Source organism: Rattus norvegicus, chromosome 18 (genome assembly GCF_021556685.1).
Source record: "Rattus norvegicus strain SHRSP/BbbUtx chromosome 18, alternate assembly SHRSP_T2T, whole genome shotgun sequence".
NCBI classification, from domain to species: domain Eukaryota; kingdom Metazoa; phylum Chordata; class Mammalia; order Rodentia; family Muridae; genus Rattus; species Rattus norvegicus.
In genome coordinates, this window is record NC_141551.1 from 60,748,550 (window position 1) to 60,772,701 (window position 24,152).

A 24,152-nucleotide genomic window follows, 5' to 3' on the forward strand; every position below is an offset into this window, starting at 1 on the left:
AGAGCGGGCTCCCTGATCTGGGGAGTAGCATCACCCTTGGGCATTGTGCACGGAATTACATTAGAACGAGTTCATTAATAAAAGATCCAGACAGGTTTGTGCCTTGAAAACGAATGCTCACGTTTCCCCTCTGTGTCGTCCCTATAGGACAGCGAGTACTACAACTCTTTGAAGTGGATCTTGGAAAACGACCCCACGGAACTTGACCTCATGTTCTGCATAGATGAAGAGAACTTTGGGCAGGTACGTGGGTCCGGCTCCTGTGGCTCATGTTTCCTTTGCTGTGGGCTATAGCACAGCATGGCCAGACGGTTAGAAACAGCCACACAGGCCCTCAGCTAACTGTTAGCACCATTGTGAGCAGCTTCTGGCTGGCATGCCAGGGCACCCGGTTCCCTACCGCAGGGTTTCCTGTCTCCACGCAGAGCTAGTAAATTCTAAACGCTGCTGGGGTCTCGACCAGCACCCCAAAATCTAAAAATCAGCCAGACGTTTTTAACTTTGCGTCCAGAATGGAGGTTCCTCAGAGAGCAGTGTGATTGTTCGTTCACTTTAGTGGGGTCCACATAGGGTCAGGTGCCGGTGACGAACCAGGACACTGAGACCTTTTCCTCTGCTTCCCCCGTATCACCAGTCAGTGTGGGTTCATCAGTGACCCCCGAAGTGGGCTTTGTTCTTCTTAAATTCGGACACTTGGGGTTAGTCATCTCCTAGTGACAGAATTTCTTCAAGGTGATATGTGTCTACACAAAAACCCAGAGATGATTCCAATCTCTGCATGGCCTTGGGCTGAACTGAGGAGAGCTCGAAGTAGGACTTCTGTGTGGAAACAGACTTGGTCTGCATTGCTTGAGGGAGTATGGGGTGTGTGCGCCACTGTGAGACAGTCGTCTGTGGCTCAGACTGAGAGGTAAAGTCAGGAATTCAGCTCCCAGGTGTTGTAGAAGTTGTTTAATCCTGACCCAGGGTTTCTACCCTGCCTTTGACCCTGTAGCTCCTGGATGAAAGACACACACAACCTTTATATTTACAATAAGCCTTAAACAGCACCAGAGCTGGGCAGGTATCCACCCTCTATGCTATCTAGAACCCCGAGTTCCTACTTACTATGTCTCATCTGGGCTGCTCTTAACTCCAGTTGGGAAGCCCTCAGGGCCGTGCTTTTATGGCTCACCTAACCCATGGTGGCTTCTCCTTCCTTCCTCCTGCACCACCTTCTTCTCCTTGTGGTCCTCCTCCAACCCCAAGCCCATGAAACCTAAACCCCACCTATGTCTCTTCTGCCCAGCTATTGGCTGTTGGCATCTTTATTTACCAATCAGAAGTAACTTGAGGGCAGGGTCACTTAGTACCTACATCTCTGGGGCAACCAGGCTCGGAGGCCCAAGGTTCGCATTAGAATACTGGCAGCATCAGGCCAACCCTCTACATCCTGGCCTCCCAGGTTAGAGAACTCTTAGAGGATCCCAGAGGGGAAAACTGCTGATGGTGTGAAGTGGCATCAATGAGTGATTTTGGGGTGTGACGGGTGGAGATTGAGAATGTGAACATGTAAATATCGGAGCTACCTTTTCACCTGCACTCGATGTGCCCTAAGCTGGCAGTGGGGAGACCTGGAGGAATCCAGGTCCTTCCCAGTGTTGGGAGTGGTTCATAGAACAATGTCAGGCCCCAGAGAGGAGGAACCTTGTGACCTCACTATCACTCCCAGCTCTTGTCACACCCTGTGTTGATGTGTCATGCCTAAGAGTCCCTACTGTTCCTGTGACTGAGGACCTTGTCACGGGGCAGGGAGGCTTGTCTTGGCCCTCCACTTCTGAGCACCAGGGCTTTCCTGGCTCCTCCCAGTCCTGCCTGTCTCCTCTCATTCTCAGGGCTCCCCTTGGGAAGGGCCTGGAGACACCCTGCTTCCCCTCTTTCTTCTTTTAAGATTTGCCCTTAACTTTCAGACTCCCCAGGGAATCCACACTTTCTCCTGTGGCTCTGCCTAGAGGGCTGTCCTACCACTGACCCTCTGCCTGCTCCTTCCTACCCCCACCCACCCCCGCTATATGACCTTGTCCCATTTGCAGCCCCACCACTGTCCCACATCTGTGACCCACGTCTTCTCCCAGATGTACCGTGCTCAAGCCGCCTCCTTAGACTCCTCCTGAAGAACCCAGGCTCCTAGCAATGCAGCCTTTGCCTCCTCTCTGTCTTCCACAGTTCTCTCTCCTCAGTGGCGAGGAGGAGGTGTGAATTTGAGGTACCCAGTTTCTGGTGTGTCTGTCCGTCCCAGCGACTCTCACCTCTGTTGTTTCTCCTCTCTGGTCTCCTCTCTGGTCTTCACCAGCCTTGCTTCTTAGCCTTGGTATTCCTTACAGCTTTCTGCCGCTCTTTCCTGTCTCATTCCTCATCCCAAACCTCTCTCCACTGCCCCCCAAGCATATCCCATCCGTGATGTTCCCGAAATGTGTGCGCCCTTCCTGTCACCTTCAGTGTCCTCACAACTGGTAAAGGTCATGACCCCTTGCAGTCTCACACTACCCAGTCCTCACCTTGTCCTCTGACACACACACCCTCCCTCAGCTTCATGTGTAAGGGCCCTCTTAGCATGCCCATATGTGTGTCTTGGTGCCATGGTATTAGCAGGACTGTGTTCCCTCTCCAGACCCATGCATTCTCTCTGTTTACCGCTTTTCCTACCCTCCTCCTTGTCACGAGCTGTCTGTATACCATAATCGGCTTGAAGCCTTGCCTTGTTGCACATGCACTACACATGATATGTACACCTACTGCATGCCTCCTGAGCACACAGACTGCCTGCTCTCAGTACACATGCAGATGGAGTTGTCAACTCATTAACTGTAGGCCTTAGCAGGGTGAGACCTGATTCACCTCTCCTGCCCCTCTGCAGAGTAAACTGAGCTCAGCAGCTCATTCTGACTCAAGATCAGCACATGGGCCCCAAACCCTAAAAATCAGCCACCTCCCTGGGGTGGAACCAGTCCCTGGGTAGTAGGGACATGCCTCCTGGGCGTGGAGTTACTGTATCTCACTGCCCAGTTAGAGTTTGATTGTCTTGTCAGATGCAACTGTAGCTATTGCTTTCCGTTGTTGGGGGAGTTGTTTCCCGCTTGGCTGTGAGAACCTGGGGCTGCAGTGAGCCCTTGCCCTGGAGAAGGTTCAGTACGTGAGGGAGGGTTGAACACGGAGAGGCCAGTGCTTTAGAGCAGTGATTCTCTAGTGCTGTGACCCTTTAATAACAGTCCCTCCTGTTGTGGTGACCCACAATCATAAAATTACTTTATTGCCAATTCATAACTGTAATTTTGCTACTATTAGGAATTATAGTATAAATATCTGACATGTGGAATATCTGATATGCAATCCTACTGGGGTCAAGACCCATAGGTTAGAAGCACTGCTTTAGAATACACCCTGTGTGGGTGTGTCCCCAGGAGAAGGCCTGGTAGAGAAGAACCACAGGTCTTCTTTGAAGAGGCTGGGTCGTGGGACTTCTAGAAGCCATGTAGTAAGAAGACAGATAACAGCTCACCAACAAATCTTCAAGGCCAGAATGTCAGGGGACAGAATCCCTTCTCAATGGGTAATTAGCCATGGTGACCCACAGAAGGGGATAGGACCTCAGATATGACCCAAACACTGCAGCCGATGGCACAGGAGTCCTATGGGAGTTGTTTAAACTGGGTGAGTCATGGGTCTCTGATATTGGAAAAAGACTCCTTAGAGAAAGATAACGAAAGGTTGGGGGACACTATTAGTCTGAGGGAAGAGAGTGTGTGGAGAGGCAAATGTTGGTGTAAGGAGCTAGAAAGAGGTGAAGCAGCTCAGAACGAGAGCCGATGACACCTCGAGGCCAGTAAGGAGCAGGCGGGTGGCGTCTGAGGAAGCCTGAAGGAAGTTACAAGGCTGCGGGTGACGTCGGACTTGCTGCATTGCCCATTCCAAAGCTTTGCTGCCACTGAGGGACGTGCGGTATAGACAAGGTAGGCCCGGCCAGAGACTGCCTCCTGAGGCTGTATCCCACAGTCCCGGAGCAGAGTCTTAAAAACAGAGGAGCCCTGCTCTGCCTAAGGGTCCGCCCATGCTGTTTCCAGCTAGTTCCACAGACGTCCACGCAGCATAAGACATGTTGGATGTATGGGAGATGTCCAGAGCTTCCGGGTGGCTGGTGTTATATTCAACTTCCAGGAGGGCCACAGGGCTCATGGTTTCTGTGATCTTCATGAGAAAGATGTTTATATTCAAACACAGTGTCTTAGATAGATTCCTGTACCTATGGCAAAACACCAGGACTAAAAGCAACTTGGAGAGGAAAGGGTCTGTTTCAGCTTATAACTTTTGAACCATACTCCATCACAGAGGGAAGTCCTGGTAGGAACTCCAATGGGAACCTGGAGGCAGGAACTGAAGCAGCAGGAGCCGAAGAGGGGTACTGCTTACTGGCTCACCGTGCATGGCTTACTCAAGCTTGCTCTTTTATACAACCCAGAACTACCTGCCTAGGAATGGTACCGCCCACGGTAGGCTGGGCCCTTCCATATCAATCACTATTCAGGAAAATACCTCACAGGCTTGTCCACAAGCCAGTCTGATGGGGACATTTTCTCAACTGAGGTCCGCTCTTCTCAGATGACCACAGTCTGTGCCAGGTTGACAAGAACTGAACAGCACACAGAAACTTGCAACATGTGAAGAACAAAGAGGGAAAGAATTTTTTTAAGTGCAAGGGGTTTGGGCACAAGCAGTTATTGGGTGCCTACTGCATACTGGACACCGTATTAGTGGCATGCACAGTAGAGTCTTCCAAAACCCAAGGACAAAGAAGTAGTTCAATTCAAAGAGTTAACAGTGGCACCAACGTCACAGACCCCATTTTATAACGGGACCCTGGAGGTGCTTGAAATGCCATCCCAGGCGACTAGTTGCACAAGTGAAACAGGAAAGAGGTGGCAATGCCCTATTAACTAAGAAACTGCTGCTGGGATCCAGAGGCTCGAGAAGGGGACAGTAAAACACCTTCCCATGCTTGCTCTGTGTGCTCGCTGCCACCTGACCGAGGACCCAGTTGGCAGAACCACCCGTGCCACCTTATTGCCACGGCCTCATTATTTAATGTCTAGTCTTTTTCTTCCAAAAACAATTCTACCAATTTAATTGACCCATATTAAAATATAATAAAGCCACTATACTAAAAACATACAAAAATATATTTGACTCTCACATGAGGAAAAGTCACGATGAACGTTTTTACTCACATCTTCCTGAATTAGTCTGCGCAGGCCGTAGGTTTGCTGCGTTTGTTGGTGGAAGTAGAATTAGATGCACTATAAATCCTTCCTACGTCAGGAAATATCCTATGCTGTTTTCACGGCTACAACGAATGTCATCTTACAGACGTTCCGTGCATTTAATGTTGCCCTCTCGGTGGCCACATCGTGTTTTGATATTTACTGTATAAACTGACAGTCCTGGTAGATAGCATCAACTGTGCAGCCCTGAGGGGGGAAAATATATGTGTGTATATATATACATATATATATATGTATATATATATATACATATATATATGTATATATGTGTATATGTATACACACACACATGCATCTGTGTGTGCATGTGTGCTCTATATGGTAGTTCTGAGAAACTGTTACCAAAAGGAGAAAATGGATCTAGATCTAGAGACCCACATAGTAGGAGGAGAATTGACCTCTGACCTCTTATAAAACTAACAAATGATCTCTGTCTTAAGCAAGTGTGTGTCTTCCTGTCCTTCCTTTCTACTTGGTTTCTGTTGTTGTTGTTGTTGACGATGATGATGATGACGACGAAGACAGCGATGTTTTATTAGTTGAGTTTTGTTTTTTAAGTTTCTGTATTCTTGCCTCTTGAAAGAAATTCCTTGCACACTTCCTTATATAACTTAATTTCTTGTAACACAATATTAGAATTTGCACCTCTGGGTTTGGTGGTTGATTGGAATTTGGATCTCTGTGGGCTTGGTGAATATTCTCTTTTGTTTATTTTTTTCACCTTGAATATAATTATGTTTTCAGGGTTGTTTGGTTGTTTTGGTTGATTTATTGTTTTGGGGGTATTGTTTGTTTGTTTGTTTGTTTTGGTTGATTAGCGGTTGGTTTTTATGGATTTTTTTTTGTTTGGTTTGGTTTCTTTGTTTGTTTGTTTTGTCAAGATAGGGTTTCCTCTGTGTACTCCTGGCTGTCCTGGAGCTCCCTCTGTAGACCAAGCCATCCTCAAACTCAGAAATCCTCCTGCCTCTGCCTCCCAAGTGCTGGGATTACAAGCGTGAGACACAACAGCCCAGCTCATAAGTGCTTTATTTTTTTTTTAATAAATGAATACTACATGAAATTGTTCCTCTTCTTCAATGTTGCTAATGATGAAGAATAATGAAAACTCAAAATAACCATAAAATGTTTTGCCTCTAATGGTAACATCTTTAAGTGCATTGGGTCTTGGAACAGTTAAAAGGCTTCATTAGATACCTTCCTGTACACAGAGCCCATTGCTGGGAAATACTTTTGAATGAACTACACTTCTCTTTTACAGTAAGACATTAATTGATAATAATTCAAAGAGCTGCGTGTTGTTGACTATTGTGTTTTCCTCTAATCACAGACTTACCAAGTGGACCTGAAGCCCAATGGGTCAGAAATCATGGTAACCAATGAGAACAAGCGAGAATATATTGAGTACGTATGCACGTATTTATCACATTTTCCATTCGTGCGTGCGTGTATGCATGTGTACGTGTGTGCTGTATATGTGCCTCTGTGTTTGCAGGTGTGTGTGCATGAGGAGGGGACAGAGCTTGGTGTTCTGTCTTCCTCAGTTACTGTTCATCCTATTTCTATTTTCGGAAACAGCCTCTCGCTGAACCCAGAGCTCATCAATTCAGCCGGGCAGCCTGGCGGCCCATGTGCTCTGTGAACGTGCTCTCTCCGCCTCTATGTGGAAGGAGCGCACCCCCACACCTGGCTTTTTTGTTTTTGACACAGGTGTTGAGGACCAGAAGTCAGGTCCTTACATTCACACAGCAAGCACTTAAACAGCTGAGCCGTCTCGGTAGTCCCTTCCCAGTGCTGCTTGTGCATACTGAGGATGTGAACTTACTGTCATTGTTTGTTTGTTTGTTTGTTTGTTTGTTTGTTTTGGAGACAGAATCTCTCTATTCTGTAGCTCTGACTATCCTGGAACTGACTTTGTATATCAGGCTGGCCTCAAATCCACAGAGATCTGCCTGCTGTGATTAATGGTGTGCACCACCACACCTGGCTTCTCAGTTTAAACAAAAGAAATGTCTCTTTTGCTTGGCCTACTAGGCCATTGAATGAGGGAAAGAAATTCACCTTCTCTCATGGCTTCTGTGAACCACAGCAGCAAGAAGAAAGGGTACATTATAGTAACATGTCAGATCCTCTTCAAGGACGGATAACTTGTCTGAAATTCAGAATTCCAGCCGTGGAAATGCCAGATACTAATGAGGTAGAGTTAGCGATTGCTCTGTGTGTGTGTGTGTGTGTGTGTGTGTCTGTTTGTCTGTCTGTCTGTCTGTCTGTCTCTGTGTGTGTGTCTTGTGAGCGTGTGTGTGTGTCTGTCTGTCTGTCTGTCTCTGTGTGTGTGTCTTGTGAGCGTGTGTGTGTGTGTGTGTGTGTGTGTGTGTGTGTGTGTGTGTGTGTATTCTATCCCCTGATTTGTTTCTATACTGGAAGCTAAGGAAAATATTGCAAACATGGTAAGTTGTTCTGATAGTTGCTGTCTCTCAACCTAATCTCAGCCTCATGTTGTGAGACAAATCGTTGCATCCTTCCTGAAATTTGGTTCCTGAGAAAACCTAGGCATTTATAGCAGGCAGAGAGAGCTCTGATTGAGTCTATTATGTCTTCCTCCTTGATGCAACAGCATGACTCAAGCACAGTTTTGGGCTCTTCCAAGATGTGCTCTGGTCTACACATGAGCCAAAGTGAAGGAAACACAGCTATGTTTGGCTCAGGGGTCGTGGTTTCTGTACTCCAGCTGGTTCCACCCAGAATGGCTAAGGCCTAAGGATGCTGACCTATGTCATGTGGGCCAGGCAGGGTCTCAGCAAGGTAGGATTTAAATCTCCCACTGCTTCCGGGCCCTACAGTGTCCCGGTACTGGAAGAAGGAAGCCGGGCCGTGGACTGGAGCCTAGCCCTGTGGTACAGACGCGGCTGAGCACTGAGCTGCAGGCTGCTCCTTTCCGGCTGTCATCCTGTCTCCCCTTGAAAATGAGGACAGAACGTGCATTCCTCACAGTCCAGTCTCAGGGACAGTTTCAGGGGCTTCCAGGTCCTACCATTCATCTCTAAACTGTAGTGTTACAAGTACTGCTGTGGGCCAGACATGGTGGCACACACGTTTAACCTCAGTACTGGGGAGGCAGACCCTCTCTCAAATGTTTTATCTTAACTATTAGTGTGTATAATATATGGCATGATAATATACTCTTAACAACATGTTCATGCCATTCACGTGCATGAAAAGTGGGTAGATACGAGTGACTTTTTTTTATTAAGAGAGACCTTTACATTTTTTTATGTGTATGGGTGCCTGAATACTTGTCCATGCACCACAGTGTGTGGCTGGGGTCCTTGGAGACAAGAAGAACATCAGATCCCATGAGACTAGAGTTACAGAGCTACCATGTGGGTGCTGGAAATCAAATCCAGGTCCTCCCCACCCCCCCCGGAAGAGCAGCCAGTGCTCTTAACCAATGTGTCTCCAGCCCACCCTCCCTCCTGTCTTCACATCTGTGGAGCGCTTTCATCTCCTGAGGTCTGAGTAGGCGTGGAGACTGGCTGTGCTCTTGGCAACCTCAGAGTGTGGGTTTCTCGTGATGTTGCTGTGGTCCTTAAAGGAACGCAGATCTCCACAGGGGGTGTGCCAAAGCAAGCTGCTCCCCACCTCACCCTGCTGTCCTCAGGGTTCTCTGTTCATCCACCTAAGGAGCAGCAGGCCTGCCTGGGTATGAAGAACTGTGGGTGACAGCGGTGACTGAGTCTGCGCCTTTTTCTCTCGCAGCTTGGTCATCCAGTGGAGATTTGTGAACAGGGTCCAGAAGCAAATGAATGCCTTCTTGGAGGTAAGCACTGCTAATGGGGTCAGGGTGGGGACAGAGCCAGCACGAGCTGCTCACCCTGATGGCCGCCTCCCAAGGTGGGAGTGTTCCATGACACGCTACCTTCTTTCGAAAGTGTTCTCTTGCTTTGCTTTTCTCCATTTTTAATTTGTTTTACCAGCACTGTTGCCTGCCTGCTTGCCTGCTTGTGGCAAAGTTCATGTGGCACCCACTGCCCTGGCCCTGATGATAATCCTGGCTCAGCTTCCTGGGAGCTAGGGTTATACTGACTGGCTTCCACCCGTATTTGTTTGCTTTAAATTTATTTATTTATTTATGTGCCTGCACACACAAACGTGCAAATGCACGTGAGGGCCATAGGATAACTCTACAGAATTGGTTGTCTCGGTCCACTCTGTGGGCCCCAGGGATGGAACTTAGGAGCTCAGCCTTGATGACCAGCACATTTGCAGGCTGAGCCTTCTCACCACCAGGCCCTTCCACACATGCCCTAGAACCATTACCCCGAAGTTCTAGGAGTATCCAGAGGTACGAGAAGCACTTGTGGTGCCTGCTACTGTGCCTCAAAAATTCTGCTCTCTCTCACTCAGACTACCCAACCCAGGCATGCTGACCTTCCCTATAGAGCCCTCCCCTCTGTGACTCTAAACTTCCCTCAGATTCTCCCCTTTTCATTCTCTGGACTTTTATGTTCTATCCAGACACCGGCTTTCTCCCTGTGATAGAATGAAGCCTTCACCTGTCCCGTGCATAGTCTACCACAGGAGACACTGCCCCGGGCCCTCAGGTGCTGGGGGCCTTTACCATAAAAGGTGTTTCATGTCGGTAAAAGTGAAATCCCTTTTTAGTAATGATATTAGTTGTTTAAAAGCAGCCAGAGGGGGCTGGTGACGTGGCTCACCAAGTAGAGGTGCAAAGCTTGACCCTCTGAGGTCAAGCAAGCCCTCAGCACCACTGGTAGAGGGAGAGAACCAACTCTTGCAGGTGGTCCTCTGCCTCTACACATATGTGTACATACATATATACATACATACATACATACATACATACATACATACATACATACATACAGGAAAAACCCAGACACCCTGACAGTCATTTCCAGGAACCTCTTATCAAACAGCTCTCTTAAACTCAGTGGCCTGTACCTCGTGCAGACAGCCCTCCCCTGAGCAGGCCGTGCACAGACATCAGGGCCTAAGGATGTAAGCTGTGGGGGTGAACGTGGCTTTGGCACCTTTTGCGCTGACTGAATTAAAGGAAGAAGTCCAAGGTAGCAGATTCCCAGCCCCGCCCAGCTTTTGGGAACCACAGCGTTGAGAGTCTTCCTGGGTCACCCCTAAGTAATGACAGCCCAGGGGCCAGAGCCTGACTTGCTGCTTTCCTGTCAGCTCTCCACCAGCTCGCACAGTCCCCTTTTCTCCTCCGCCCATGCCTCCAGCATGCTATTTTTACATGTGCCTCTCACACATCTGTGGTTTATGCACGGACACACTGACTCACAAAAATGTGTCATAAATGGCTTTTGCAATCCGCCTGCCCACAGCATCCCTGGTATCACAGGGTTTCAGAAAGTGCTCAAGGCCTGGCAGCTTCTAGACTGTACACATTTTCAAGGCCTATGCATGACTTGCTGTTACTGGAATTGTGGCCACCTGATATGCATTGCGGCATGAGCCAGCCGGAAAGAGCGAGATTTAGCTGGCTAACTGCAACCTTATTTTATCCCAGAAATTGTTCTTTTTTTTTGAAGAAAGAGGTATTTAATATTTTTGTCTTTTCCTTTCAGGGATTTACAGAACTTCTTCCAATCGACTTGATTAAAATTTTTGATGAAAATGAGCTGGAGGTTTGTGTTATCAATACGTTTTACATAAAGTACAGCGTCTCCTTACTTCGTAAGCGACACTTTTGTATTCTCTGACACATGGCCTATTGAATGCACAGAGATGGAGTCTAGTGTGTGCTCTGTTGTCGGGCCTGTCTCTGATCTGGGGGGTGGGGAGGGCCTAGCAATAGAAACACCAAGGAGATGTGTTGCCTGTGACAGGGCGGCGTGAAGGGAGAGCTCTCAACCTGCGTGTCCCACCCGGTTTACATCTGATCAATTTCCTTCCCAGTTGCTGATGTGCGGCCTTGGTGATGTGGACGTGAATGATTGGAGACAGCACTCCATTTACAAGAACGGCTACTGCCCCAACCACCCTGTCATCCAGTGGTTCTGGAAGGTAACGCCAGCTCTCTAGGCCCAGCCTCTCTTGGCTTCAGGCTCTTCCTCCCAGTCAGGGCAGAAGTCCTAAGCGCTGTGTCAGGTGCCCGCTGGAGAGCTCAGAGCAGGATCGTCCTCCTGCATGGGGATGCTTTTGAGCTGGCTCATCCCTGTGAAGAAATCATTTTCTCATTTTTTTTTCTCCAATAGCCATCTTGATTTTTATATCTTACAACCAAAGATGCAAATTAAATTTGACCATCTCAGGGCCAATGTTCCTATTCTGTTGGGCTCAGGAAAGCTTTAACCAAGACAGTAAACCAAACATTTAAAAAAAAAAAAACCAAAAAACAGCTAATTCCTCTCCCACAAAAAAATTTATTTTAATTAATAGTTTATTTACATGCACAAAAAGGAAATCAGCCCTGCATGGTAACATATGCCCTTTTCTTTTTTATAGACAGGGTCTCACTATATAGCCTAGGCTAGCCTCAAAATAGAGAGTCACCTGCCTCTGCCTCCCAAGTGTTGGGAATAAAGGTATATGTCATTAGTTCACAGGCCCATTTTTGACTCTGGTTTCCTTCTATTTGTAAAATGGCGTTAGGGAATTTTCTGTGGCTCTGTGTCACCACCTGGCTTCCCCTTGTTTAGATAAGTCTGGAACACTGCCTGGTTAGAACTGGCTTCAGGGAGACCCCAGATCTCAAACCCAGAAACCTGAGCTTGAGCCCATCGAAGGGTTTTCTTTTTATATTATTTATTATGGTCTGCTGGCAAAAGGAAAAAGGGACCCAGCAATTCTAAGATTAGAGAGGCTGGGGTTTATAGCAACTGTTAAAAGCGGGGAGGCAGAGTCATGGTAAAGGCGATTCTGTGGCGCTGTTACAATGTGTGGTGAGGTGTGTGAGGTGACAGTGACCTTCTGCCTCTAACAGGCCGTGCTGCTGATGGATGCTGAGAAGCGGATCCGGTTACTACAGTTTGTCACAGGCACCTCCAGAGTACCCATGAATGGATTTGCCGAACTTTATGGTGAGTATGGCGTGCCCCAGAATCTCCTGTCCTCCTGTGAGGACCCAGGCAAGCAACATCCAGCCATCTTGGTCCCATTCCAGACCAGATGTACCTGTGTTAGCTCCACAGGGACCCATGGAGTTGTGGAACAGAGGGCTTCAGCCAGCAAGGACTGAGGCCGTGTTCGCTTTTTTGTACAGAGACCTCCTCTCGTCTTCCCTCCCCTTCCCCCATAGTTCAGGTTTTTTGGTTCCGCTTATAAAAGCAGATGTTTTCAGAATCACCCTTACGGTTGAAAGCGCCCACCTCCAGCCTGCAGGGCTCTTTCCGTTCTGTGAGTCAAAGCTCACATTGTGTTACTTTCCCCTGAGGTAGAGACCAGGGATTTCCCACAGGACTCACCCGGGCAGACCGCACTCTTGAGAACCCTTCCCCTTTTCCCTAAGTCCCACCACAACTTTGTCCCACTGCTTCAAGCCTGTTGATGCACCTTCTTCCTTTTTTTGCCCAGGTTCCAATGGTCCTCAGCTGTTTACAATAGAGCAATGGGGTAGTCCTGAAAAACTGCCCAGAGCTCATACATGGTAAGTAACAAAATCCTTGTGAGGGCTGGAGAGATGGCTCGATGGTGCAGAGCATTCGATGCTCTTTGCAGAGGACTAGGGTTTGACTCACAGCCCCTACATGATGTCTCACAGCCATGTGTAACTCCAGGTCCAGGAGATTTGACTTCCACAGGGCACCAGGTACACATGTGGCACACATACATGTAAGCAGAGCATGCATACACATAAAAATGAATCTAAGGCTGGCTGATCTCAGGTGCCAGCTGGGTGAAGCTGTCGTGGGAGCATAGAACACTGAGTTCTGCCCACCAATAGCTTCCAGTGCAGAAGAACAACTGTGTAAGGTGACCTCTTACCAGGAAGGATAGCCAAGTGTAAGCCGTGACTTGGATGGGCCCAGTGTCCTTGCAGGTTGAAGGGTTTAAGTCTCTGTGCTCCCAGGACTCCCCCTAAACCGTCTTCCCATCTATTTTAGAGCGGAGACTTCCTTGCTCACCGTCTCTGAGTACAACAGTCCCCTACCTCTCATACATTTGGGGTTTTTTTACTCCCATTTTTAACTGGTTGTTTCAAAATAAGGATAAGAGACAGTGATGGTTCTCCAGGTGAAGGCTCTCACCATCGAGCTTTACAACCTCAGTTAGCTCCGTGGGACCCACATGGTGGAAAGAGAGAACCAACTCCTGCCAACTGTCTTCCCACCAGATGTGTGCTGTGGTGTGCACACATGCGTACAGTAAACAAATGGTTTTTTGTTTTGTTTTTTTTTTTAATAAAACTAAGAACAAAATTCCCCATAGCGGCATCAATTCAAATGGTCTGAGTGACCTGGGGGCTGTGGCACCATCAGCTCTCTCTGACTGGAGAGGGAGGAGGAAGCCCCAGGAACCGGCTTGAGGAGGGTCACACGACACCCAGGACAGGGACAGACACAGCCTAGTAGATTTTATAGCAGCATTCAGCAAGCTCCTTCTGGCCCGTGTCTCTGCATAGGCTTTTGCTTCCTTCTTGATGCGGCCTGCCTTTCTCAGCACGAGGTTTAAAAGCCCATGCTGAGCTGGCATGGGCACCCTTTCTCCCCCGCGATGCCTGCACAATCCTTCCAAAACGGTCAGTGGGGGAGCAGACTGCTGTGGGTGCCCTTACCTCTCCAGAAGGACCATCTGTCACTGTGCGGAATGGCCAAGCCACCGCCTGTGTGGTCCTTACCGACAGGCACGCTATTGCAGAAATTGGCCATTCAGAGCGGGTGCTGTCTACAGTTCTCAGCCTTTATTCTAGGGAAGGAAGTCTGCAGAATTTCAGACAGCTTCCTTCCAGGGCTAACTGACCACCCTTTTTAAATGCTCTTGAGCTGGGTAAGAGAGAGCTACTCAACAGGGCTGAGTCGCCTTACTTGGCATCTTTTGGGCACTCGGCTCCCAGCCCCTTCTGAATATATTCTGATCCAGCCCTCCCGTACCCCTGGGAACAGTCTCTCCTCTTTTTGCACTTGAGCGGACAGAGTCAGAGAACTGAGATGACATGCCCAAAATCACAGGTCGAAAAGGCAGAATTTGAACTTGCCCGCAAACAAGCAGCCTTGATTTCTTGCTGAGGCTATCCCTGTATTCAAAGACCTCACCCTTGAAGGGTGAGCTAGATCCTCCCTGCCCCAGCTGAAGCCCTGTTGCTATGGAGCTTTTAAAGAATGCAGCCCTCCCCTCTCCTCCCTCCCCTCCCCTCCCTTCTCTTCCCCCCTCCCCTCCCCTCCCCCCGCCCTCTCTCTCTGAACCTCACTGGGAGGCAACTGGATAGCAGATGTGGTTCAGTTTTTCTGGAGCCCAGGACAGGGTCTGCAACCCTCCTAGGAATGGGGCCCATCCTGGCTTTACCTTCTTGCTTAAGGATGTGCATGTATGCGTGATTGGGGGTGGGATATATACATATATAACCTTACCTGCTTCACACCTACAGCAGTTGGTTCAGGCATGGATAGTGTGAGTAGTAGTCTGTCCATCCTTCATTCCTGAGGTGTGCATGCCTCGTGCTCCGTGCATTTTCTTTTCTTTTAAAACGAGGGGCTTTTTGTTTGTTTGTTTGTTTGTTTGTCTTTTGTTGTTGTTATTTTTCTTTTTTTTTTGTTATAACACTGTGTGTGTGTGTGTGTGTGTGTGTGTGTGTGTGTGTGTCTGTGTGTCTGTGTGCGGGCGTGCGTGTGTGTGTGTGTGTGTATGTGTGTATGTGTGTGTGTGTGTGTGTGTGTATGTGTGTGTGAGCGTGTGTGTTGTGTAGGATGGGGGGTGCGTGCCACCAGTGTGGTCAGAGGGCAACTGCAGTCAGCTCTCTCCTTCCACCCTCTTGTGGCTTCCGGTCATTGAACTAAGACTCCAGCCTGCAAGCAGCTGGACTTGCTGGGCTGCCTCACCAGCCCACATTTTTGTCCATAGATGTTGGTGCTTGTCTTCTCTTTGACTCTCCCTGTCAGCAGAGAGTCCTGGACAGTTGGAAGATTCATTCCTTTTCCCTGTTGATTGTATGGCGTCAGCAGTTTCATAGCTCGAAGGTGGCTTTGGATGATAAAAGCACGACTGTCTTTTTAATTCCCTCACTCAAACAGCCAATGCCTATTAGCCAAAACTGGGACACACACACACACACACACACACACACACACACATACACACACATATACACACATATACATACATATGTATATATATGGTTCTATGTACTGCTTGGGCCAGGAGAATGGCGGCCGCTCACCTCTACTTTCCATCCCTTTGGCAGCTTTAACCGCCTTGATTTACCTCCGTATGAAACCTTTGAAGATCTACGGGAGAAGCTTCTCATGGCCGTGGAGAATGCTCAAGGCTTCGAAGGTGTGGATTAAGGAAGGCCTCGGCGTCAGGGCACCGCCCTTCCAGCAAGGTCCGCGTGCACTTTTGCATTTGCCTAGCAGACTTTTGCAGAGCCCGTGGCAGAAGCAGTTGCCTGGCCTGGCTCTGGAGCCCAGCTTGTCCGGGCCCTGCCCGAGTTCCGCCAGGGAACCCAGCCCCGCTCAAGTGCCGCCCCCTCACCGCCGATAACTCAACTGGTTGATGTGTACACTGATTACAGGAGGACTTGTTCTATTTATGTTGTGCCTCTGCAGGCAAAGCCCTTAATAAATATTTTGCATACTCTCTAATGACAGTGAATGGAATTAATCACGCTCCAGGTATAGTATTACAACTCATGTTTACTTTTTAAAAATGATTTAGACTGATTTTCAGATTTTATTTCATTACAATTAAAGATGTCTCATGTACTTGGAAAAGTGAGCATATTTTTTTTGTATTTGAATTTCATATCAAGCTTAATGTTGGTGACATTTTTTTTTTATTTTTGAAGTACTTTGACACTCCCAGCCTCCACTTTGTTAGAATTGGAAGACTAATTTTTCTCCAAAAGCCTTCTACAGACAAATACTTTGAAAGAACTTCAACTATAACATTGAGCATAATATTTTTTCCATACTCAGATTGAAAATAAACTGGATATTACCTTTTTTTTTTTTTGTACAAATTTAGAGACTAGGTCCAGGCTGGAAGAATTGTAACATAGCATGATATCTTTGTGTTAACTTGAGAGGAATGACCCCACTGTCCCTTAGAAGTTCTGACGTGTGCCATCATGCATTTAAAGACAGGACTGGACTGTCATCTTGCATCAGAAACCATTACAGTTTCCTGTCGCTGTACAGCCTCCTCTGAACTCTCTTTTCTCTTTGGTGTTCATAGAGACATTTCCAATGGCATTGCTCCATTCAAAACCAAGGAAACCAGAATCACTGATCTTCTGTCTCTGATGATTGCTAAACAATAATCAAATAACCCTTCTTTGCTGTATCCTCGTCCCTTCTGAAGGCACTTTACGGAGGTCACATCCGGTTTTGTTTTCATTTTGTTCTCACGGATATCACGCGTGGCGATTGTTCCTTCCTCCCTGCACACATCTGTCCGGTGCAGATCTATCAGTCGTGAACTTGGCCTCGAGTATACATATGAGCCCAGATGTGACGCCCAGCCTCTGCACCGATCTTCTCCGACTGTTCTGTAATTTCTACTCAACAACAAGGTTTTACCTACTGTACACTTAACTGAGTTGTGTGACCTATGACCTACTCTGCATGCTCCGATACCGTGTACCGCCCCCGGGTCATGTCTATGGTGTGCTAGTTTTAAAGGTGACCTGGAAAGCCTAGTGGGAACCGCTGAGCCCAAGCCATCTGGCTGGCAGCGGTGGAAGCGAGAGAGGGTGTCTGAAGTTTTCTAAGTCTCTTTCTGTTGTGTTCTGAGAAGATGCCTGAGGCAGCGTGGGAGTTCCGACACCCCTGCTGTCCCTTTAACTTGTGTCGTCCTAGACCCTGTCCTAGCAGTAAGGGGGACACGGGATATTTCTGATCTCTTGCCAAGTTGTGAATAAGACGAAAAGACTGTGGTCCCTGCCACATAAGAAGGATCTTTGGTATAAGAAATCGCTCGTGTTTACACAGCTGTGGATGCCGTGAAGGAACCATGGACATTCTTGGTGGGTGAAGCCCTAGACGGTGGAATCCTACCAAGCTGGCCATCGGCTTCGATCCACATGCTATCAAGTAATTACAGAGGCAATTAACACTCACTGTTCCTGCCTCCGCTGGGATAATTTCCTTCTGTAGTAAACAGATATTGGGCAGAGGGGGTGGGGGGGGATATTTTTTCTTAATAACCTTCCAGGTCCAGAACCATCTCTGTTATAGAGGGTGCCAAAGCCTGAGCTAAACTGTATTTTAACTGGAGAAGAAACCGAAATCTATTCTAAGAGCTGGGGTTCTATACTCCCGTAGGCCCTATACCGAACAACACGATTCACTTAAATGCAAAGTAGTCGGGTATTAGGAAATGTAAAAGGAGCCAGCAAGATGGCTCAGTGAGTTGAGGTCACCAATCCTGACATCCTGAGTTCAATCCCTGGAACCCACCTGACAGGAGAGAACTGACTTCTACAAGTTGTCCTCTGATATAACAATTTTACTAAAAAAAATATAATAATAATTAAAAATATGAAAAGAGGACTTCATTCTGATCATTTCTAAGTCAAGAGCAGAGAAGACCTATTAAAATAACCCTCCAGGGAATACGTGAAAGGCAAGCCATTGTGAATGACACTTCGGTTCATTGGCCCGAGATAATTTCAGGGTTTAACAGTGGTTACTGTTACTGGAGATGGGCGAGCTGGCCTGTTAGAGAGTAAAGATAGAGTAGTTTCCTGTCCCTCTGGTTTGTGACGTTCCACTTGTTGCCCGAAATGCCCGATGCCTCGTCTCCAGACCCCGCTGGCCATGGCAGGTCATTCTCCGATCTCCCTACTGCAGCTGGTGCTGTTCCCCTCTGTGCTGTGGAGATGACATCATCCATCTCCCTGCAAACAGTAATGGTGGATCTTTTACCTTGAGGCTGCGTGCGGAATGGGTCCCAGAACTCTGACTTTACCATGGAAGGACTTTGAGCATCCTGTGGCTCTCTTATGTCCCTGCCCCTTTGACTCCTTGGTGGACCTGGGATTAGACAGTCTGCTGACTCCAGAACAGGTCGTGGTAGGCGTTAGTCTATCCTAGGTGCCCTCCTGTGCTGTCCTGGTCTGTCTGAAACACACATCTCTACTTTTCTGTGGCCAGTCCTCTGACAGTTCACAAGAACCAGACACGTGTACTTTTATTTTTGTTTCCAGGACTGATGTAGCTTAGTGGCAAGCGTTTGCCTAGCTGTAGATTCAATCCCTGTTGCTGGGGCCCGGGGAGGGGGTGGATAAGAAATAGAAAATTTCTCTTTCCGAGGACCTTTAGCAAGAGACAGGAAATCCTGACATTCATGTTGGAAATTATATAAACCAACATGACAAGAACCGTTTCCCCCCAAAAGGCTCAGCAGCCGACTCTTGGGAGTGAGATACAAAATCTTTTAACCACTTTTGAATCTCACTTGGCCTGTGGCTCTTGGTCTTGCTAGATTCCAGTTTGTTCTGAGAGTCAGGCTCTCACGTACAGCAGCTTCTAACCTGTTCTCTATTTCCCTGGTAGTCTCCTTTCTCACCTCTGAAATTTGAAAGTCTTCTTTTCTTCTTATCTTCCTCTTCCTCCTTCTCTCTCTCCTTTCTCTCTTCCCTCTCTCCTCTCCTCTCCTCTCCTCTCTCTCTCTCCGTCCCCCTCCCTCCCCTTCTCCCTCTCTCCCCCTCTCTCTGCTTCTCTCTCAACAACAGAAGGGAGATGCTATCTGCAACCATTCTCTTCCTGGCCAGTAGGGGCGCTGCTGTGCAGGGTCACTGCCTGCCCTGCTCCCCCTGTGACTCCCAGAGGACCACACGCTACCTCTGTCTCATTCTCAAATTGGGGTCTATCCTAAGTCATGTCAAACTGCCGATTTCAGGACTGGGATGCGTTTTAAAACAAAAAAAACAAAAAACCCTAAACTCCACTTTGTACCTTAGATTTTTAAAACTGGGTAGAAATGTAATATACATTGGACCACTTTTTTTTTTAATTTCTATAAGCCTTAATGAACAGTGTATAGACATCTGTGTATGCGCACTCTGCCCCAGAGTGTTTTCAGTGTGCCAGAGGAGAAGCCGTAGTGTGAGGACATGTCTGTCTAGTGTTTCCTAGGAAAAGGGTAGCTTTCTTTTGGTGTAAAATTTCCTACGGAAACCACTCAGCATCCTTTGTTAGAGATGTTGACGACGCTCCAAGCACGTGTCTGAGGCACATGTATCTTTACCGGTTTCATATTTGTAAGAGGCAATGGTAGGAACCTAAGAGCATCTGTCAGTGTGTGACTTCTAATGCCCTGCATTCCCTCCGCTGTGTCTCAGTGTTTGTATTGAAAGCCTCTCCTGTGCCCACAGCCTGTGTTGACAGATGTCTGTCCCTGTGCAAGCCTCAGACTCAGACTGATGTATCCTACGTTGTCGGAATTTTCTTCCTGTTATCTCTGTGACTGTTCTTCCTTTTGCTACCCAGGATGTAACATATATACATATATGTGTGTGTGTATGTGTGTGTGTGCTATCCAAATATATTTGTATATATTTGTATAGCATTTTTACACTTTAGGAGTAATCTGGAATTCAAAAGGGAATGAGAGCTGACTCCCTTCCACAGTTGTCTCCAAGTCCTGCCCTGAGAATTCTGACCCTCGGCGTCTGAGAGAACCCTAGGAGGACATTATTAACTTGCTGTCATTTTCTTAATTCAGAATCTGTTAATCAAATGAGACATTTTTCAAAAGTGACTCTGAAGGTGAAAAGAGTTTCAAGCATTCCAAATGAATCCTCCATGTTTCTTAACTTTTTATTACAATCCCCCCACCCACACCCACCTTCTCACACAAAGCTGAGTGCTATTTGATACAATGGTCAAAACCAAACTACCTTGACGTTTTTCTAAGACAGCTCAATGGCTGACGCTCTTTTTCACAGTCCTCGAGCTTTAACCTAGCTCGAACCTGGTACACACACGTAAAGTTTTAAGGTCGAGTCCTCTTCTGTCTTCTTGAGAGACCTGGAGAGATACTGTAGCTTGTTTTCCTGACAGCAAATGGGAACTGTGACAAAGTGAAGTCGTTGTAAAGGGGTGATGCAACTTGTCAAATATTTAATAAAGAATTATGGAAGCCGGAACATTTCCTACACAAGTATTGTGGGTTGTCTGGTTTGAAGCTTCTTCAGAAATGCATCATTTCAATCACGTCAGGTATTTAAATGACTGCAGATTTAAGGTGCGATCATTTCCTTAATCTCCCTTATGGGCCCCACCTTAGGGATGAAGTCTGCCCTGGGTACATGGGGTGCGCATAAGGCTCATGAGCCCTCATCCACATTGCTGGGTTTTGTCCTTTTTATTAAACCCGAGCACGACCTACTTTATACAGCTCTCATGGTCCTTTTACTTCATCCCCAGAAAGGCAAACTGACCTTACCCCTGCTTTCTAGTGTGCTCCAGACTTCGGGCAGTGAGTGACACTAGCAACCAAGCGACGGTGGTTCTCAGAAAGATGGTCTGGGTATCCAGACATATACCAGGTTTTCCACTTAGATTCAATCTCTTGGGGCTGGAGAGATGGCTCAGTGGTTAAGAGCGCTCACCAGCTGCTTTTCATTGGCCAATTAGTGCTTTCCCAGAAGTCCTGAGTTCCCTACTGGGGGCTGCTGGGGCTGGAGAGAAGGCTCACTGCTTCAAAGAGTCTCCCTTCAGTATGGCACCTCTGCAGTGGCTGCCCAGGGGCCACCCTTTCTCCAGCTTGTGCCCTGTGCTGTTGCTGTACCTCTGTCCTTTTCCACCTCTGAGCCCAAGCTGGCTCAGGCTGCCTTCCCTCTGGCTGCAAATCCCAGAGTAGAAAGGGAGGCCCTGAAGATAGAAGGTGAGTGAAGACTGCCTCTCTCTCGCACCTCTGGTGTCATGCCTGAGCCCTGGTGAAAACAATCCAAGCGTACCACCTTAGCTGTGCTGGCCCCAGTCCTCGGAAATGTGAAGCCTGCAAGGTTACTTCTTGTTGGAGCTGCTGAACTGGACAGCACAGGGGTGGATGGAATGTTCTAAGCAGCCCCATAGCCCCCCAGATGCTGGGAGAACGTCTCTGACCTCTGTAAAGAAAGGGCTTACCTTGCCAATCGGTTCAGTGGGAGTTTAGAGTAGCCAAGTGGTCTAAACTGAGAGCTCAGACGCAGTAAGAGAAGCCTGTGTGCTATTGGGGTACTGGGGTAGAGGGGTGAGCAGCATAGAGCAGCTCCTAGCCTTTCAGCCAGTCTGTGACAGAAGACAAATTTGGACAAGTTCTTTCATGTATGTTCATGTACACACACCGTTTGTGAGCAGAGGTAGGCTGAGGAGGCCAGAGGAAGACTTTATCTAAGTGTCATTCCTCAGACACTGCCTACCCTCTCCCTTCCCTCCCCCTCCCCCTTTTCAGTCTTTGAGACTGACCTAGAACTCACCAAGTAGGCAAGGGGACCCGCCATCAGTCTCCAGAGATCAGCTTGCTTCTGCCTGTGTTTCCATAGCCTCTGAGGATGAGGCCCATGTCCCCCTGAACGTCAAGCACTTTTCTGGCTGTGCCACTTCTCCAGCCCTGGCTTGGGCTATCATTCCAGGATGCTCCTGCATGCCACCTCCAAGCCAGTCCCCACCCCTACATCTCAAAGTCCTTCTGAAACTCCCCTAACGTATTAGCTTTGTCTTATCTAGAATTTCCTGCAGAACCATAACTATGTAACGCAGTATGACAGTGCCTGCCTGTAATCTCAGGGAGAATCGGACGTTCAAGGTCATCCTCAACAACATGTCAAGTTCAACACCAATGTGGCCTACACAAGAACTCACTTCAGGAAGAAGGAAACATTGTTTTGACAGGGAGCCTGTATAGTATCATGAGTGGGGGAGTTGGGGGGGGGGGTGTCAGTCACCACTTTCACATTAGATAGCCACCTTGTAGGTTTGAAAGCTTACAACGATCTTGACCTTGCAGTGGGAGTTCCCAAGCCTCATAGATGGAGTGTGGATTGTTCTCCAGATTTCTAGATCATGTCTCACTTCTCCTCCCTGAAAGATCCCCCATGTAACAGGAAATGAGTTTATTGGGGCAGATTAACACAGTAGCAAGTAATCTGGAAATCGCAGTGACTTGCTTGACAAAAGGTTATTTCCCACAATCCTTTGCAGGTTTGAGCAGGTACTCCATCATTAAGGCACACGGGCACCCTCCCTCCTCAGCTCTACAATCCCCACAGGATGACAGAACCTGGGGAAGGCTGTGTGGGATAAAAGCAAACCCTCTCTGCCCAGATCCCCTGGCCAGAAACAAGACCTAGCTAGATGCAAGGGAGTCTGGAGACAATCTGGAGATGGTGTCTCCTGGAAACGGTGGCCTTGCCGCCATTCACCAGGCCTCTGGAGCTCTCGGTTTACTTTCTGGATTCTGCTGCGTATTCCATAGATCTCCATTTGAGCCCCAAGGATAATGTTAGCACTAATTTACATGCAAGGAAATAAACTTGTAGAGTGGAACTAGAAACCCAAGGCAGCTGGGTAAGAGGCCACCACCAACTACCGACTGCACTCCATAGCTGCCATCCCTCCACCAAACATTCCAAGGGGAAATACCGACAAACTCATTGACACTAAGATGTAAAGACCCAATTAGCTGGACACAGAAATAGTTTTATTTTAGCAACTACTAAAGATGCTTAAATCGAAAATAGTAAAAAAAAAAAAAAAAAAAAAAAAGTTATGCCGTTTAGTTACCAGGACAGTGAGTAGAGAAGGTTTTTGGCGGGCAAGGGGGTCTATTTCATCCACTAAATCCGTTGTAAATATGAAATGGCTACACAACTTGAAAGATGCTGTCCCAGAGCACAGGTCTTTCTGCACCACCCTCGCCTCCAGCACGGAGCCAGGGCCTCCCAAAGATGTAAATGCCCCTCTGTGCAGCAGAACAAAGAACCAAAAGGGCTAGAAATGGAGAACTGGGATTTCCACTCTGGAGAGTGCTTGGTAGGGTACCACGCTGTTGTATTTGGAGAAGAGTTTCTGTTTGATAATGAATTTTAGATGTCAACTTGTATTTAATAAGCACTGCTGGAAGCCTGGCACAGGCTATGCCAGTCACGCGGCTGCTCCTTTCAGTTCTAAGGCCTCTGCCCTGGGGTCCTCCTCCTCCTCCAGACCTTCCTGCTGGGATGCTGTCTCTCCTTGGCCCTCTGTCCTCTTCTACACGTTCTCTTTACTTTAGACATTCCTTGCTGGTTCGTCAGTGATGTTGGGAGAGGGCCGTGTACACATCATCCCCATGGATGGAGTGCTTAAGCAACAGCCAGGCCTTTGAACCCTGGGCTCCAGTTAAAGAGTAACACACTAGATGCTGGATCAAGAGGAGACAAATATTAGCTTTGGAGGTGGAGAGCCTCATCGTTGGGAAATAGCTACTGCTGGCAACAGGAAGGGAGCAATGGTCACACCAGAGTGGGGGTCCAGGAACCCCTAGATTCCTATGACCTTAGGATAGACGTTCTATTCTTTAAAAAAAAAAAAGTATTTTCAGTGTGAGAGGGGACTTGCCACATTGGGCATATGGTGGTCAAAGGTGTCAGTTCATGTCCCTGTACCTTGTGGGATGGGACCAGCAGGCTTAACAGCCTTCACCAGATGAGCCACCTCTTGGCCCAGACACAAGTTGAACATC

The 24,152-nt window shown here is 47.8% G+C and overlaps 1 protein-coding gene across 38 annotated transcripts in view; it reads left to right on the top strand.

Moving 5' to 3' along the window:
- Positions 1-20,609, top strand: part of Nedd4l (NEDD4 like E3 ubiquitin protein ligase) — a 332,826-nt gene extending 312,217 nt beyond the window's left edge. For 37 of the 38 annotated variants that reach the window (XM_087592401.1, XM_087592381.1, XM_087592408.1 and 34 more), the window contains 8 exons: positions 148-243; positions 6,643-6,716; positions 9,069-9,129; positions 10,916-10,975; positions 11,247-11,354; positions 12,274-12,370; positions 12,864-12,936; positions 15,688-16,087. In XM_087592401.1, the coding sequence (XP_087448527.1) occupies positions 148-243; positions 6,643-6,716; positions 9,069-9,129; positions 10,916-10,975; positions 11,247-11,354; positions 12,274-12,370; positions 12,864-12,936; positions 15,688-15,790 (672 nt within the window). In that variant the 3' untranslated portion in view covers positions 15,791-16,087. 38 annotated transcript variants of the gene reach the window in all.
- Positions 20,610-24,152: the final 3,543 nt, after the last annotated feature.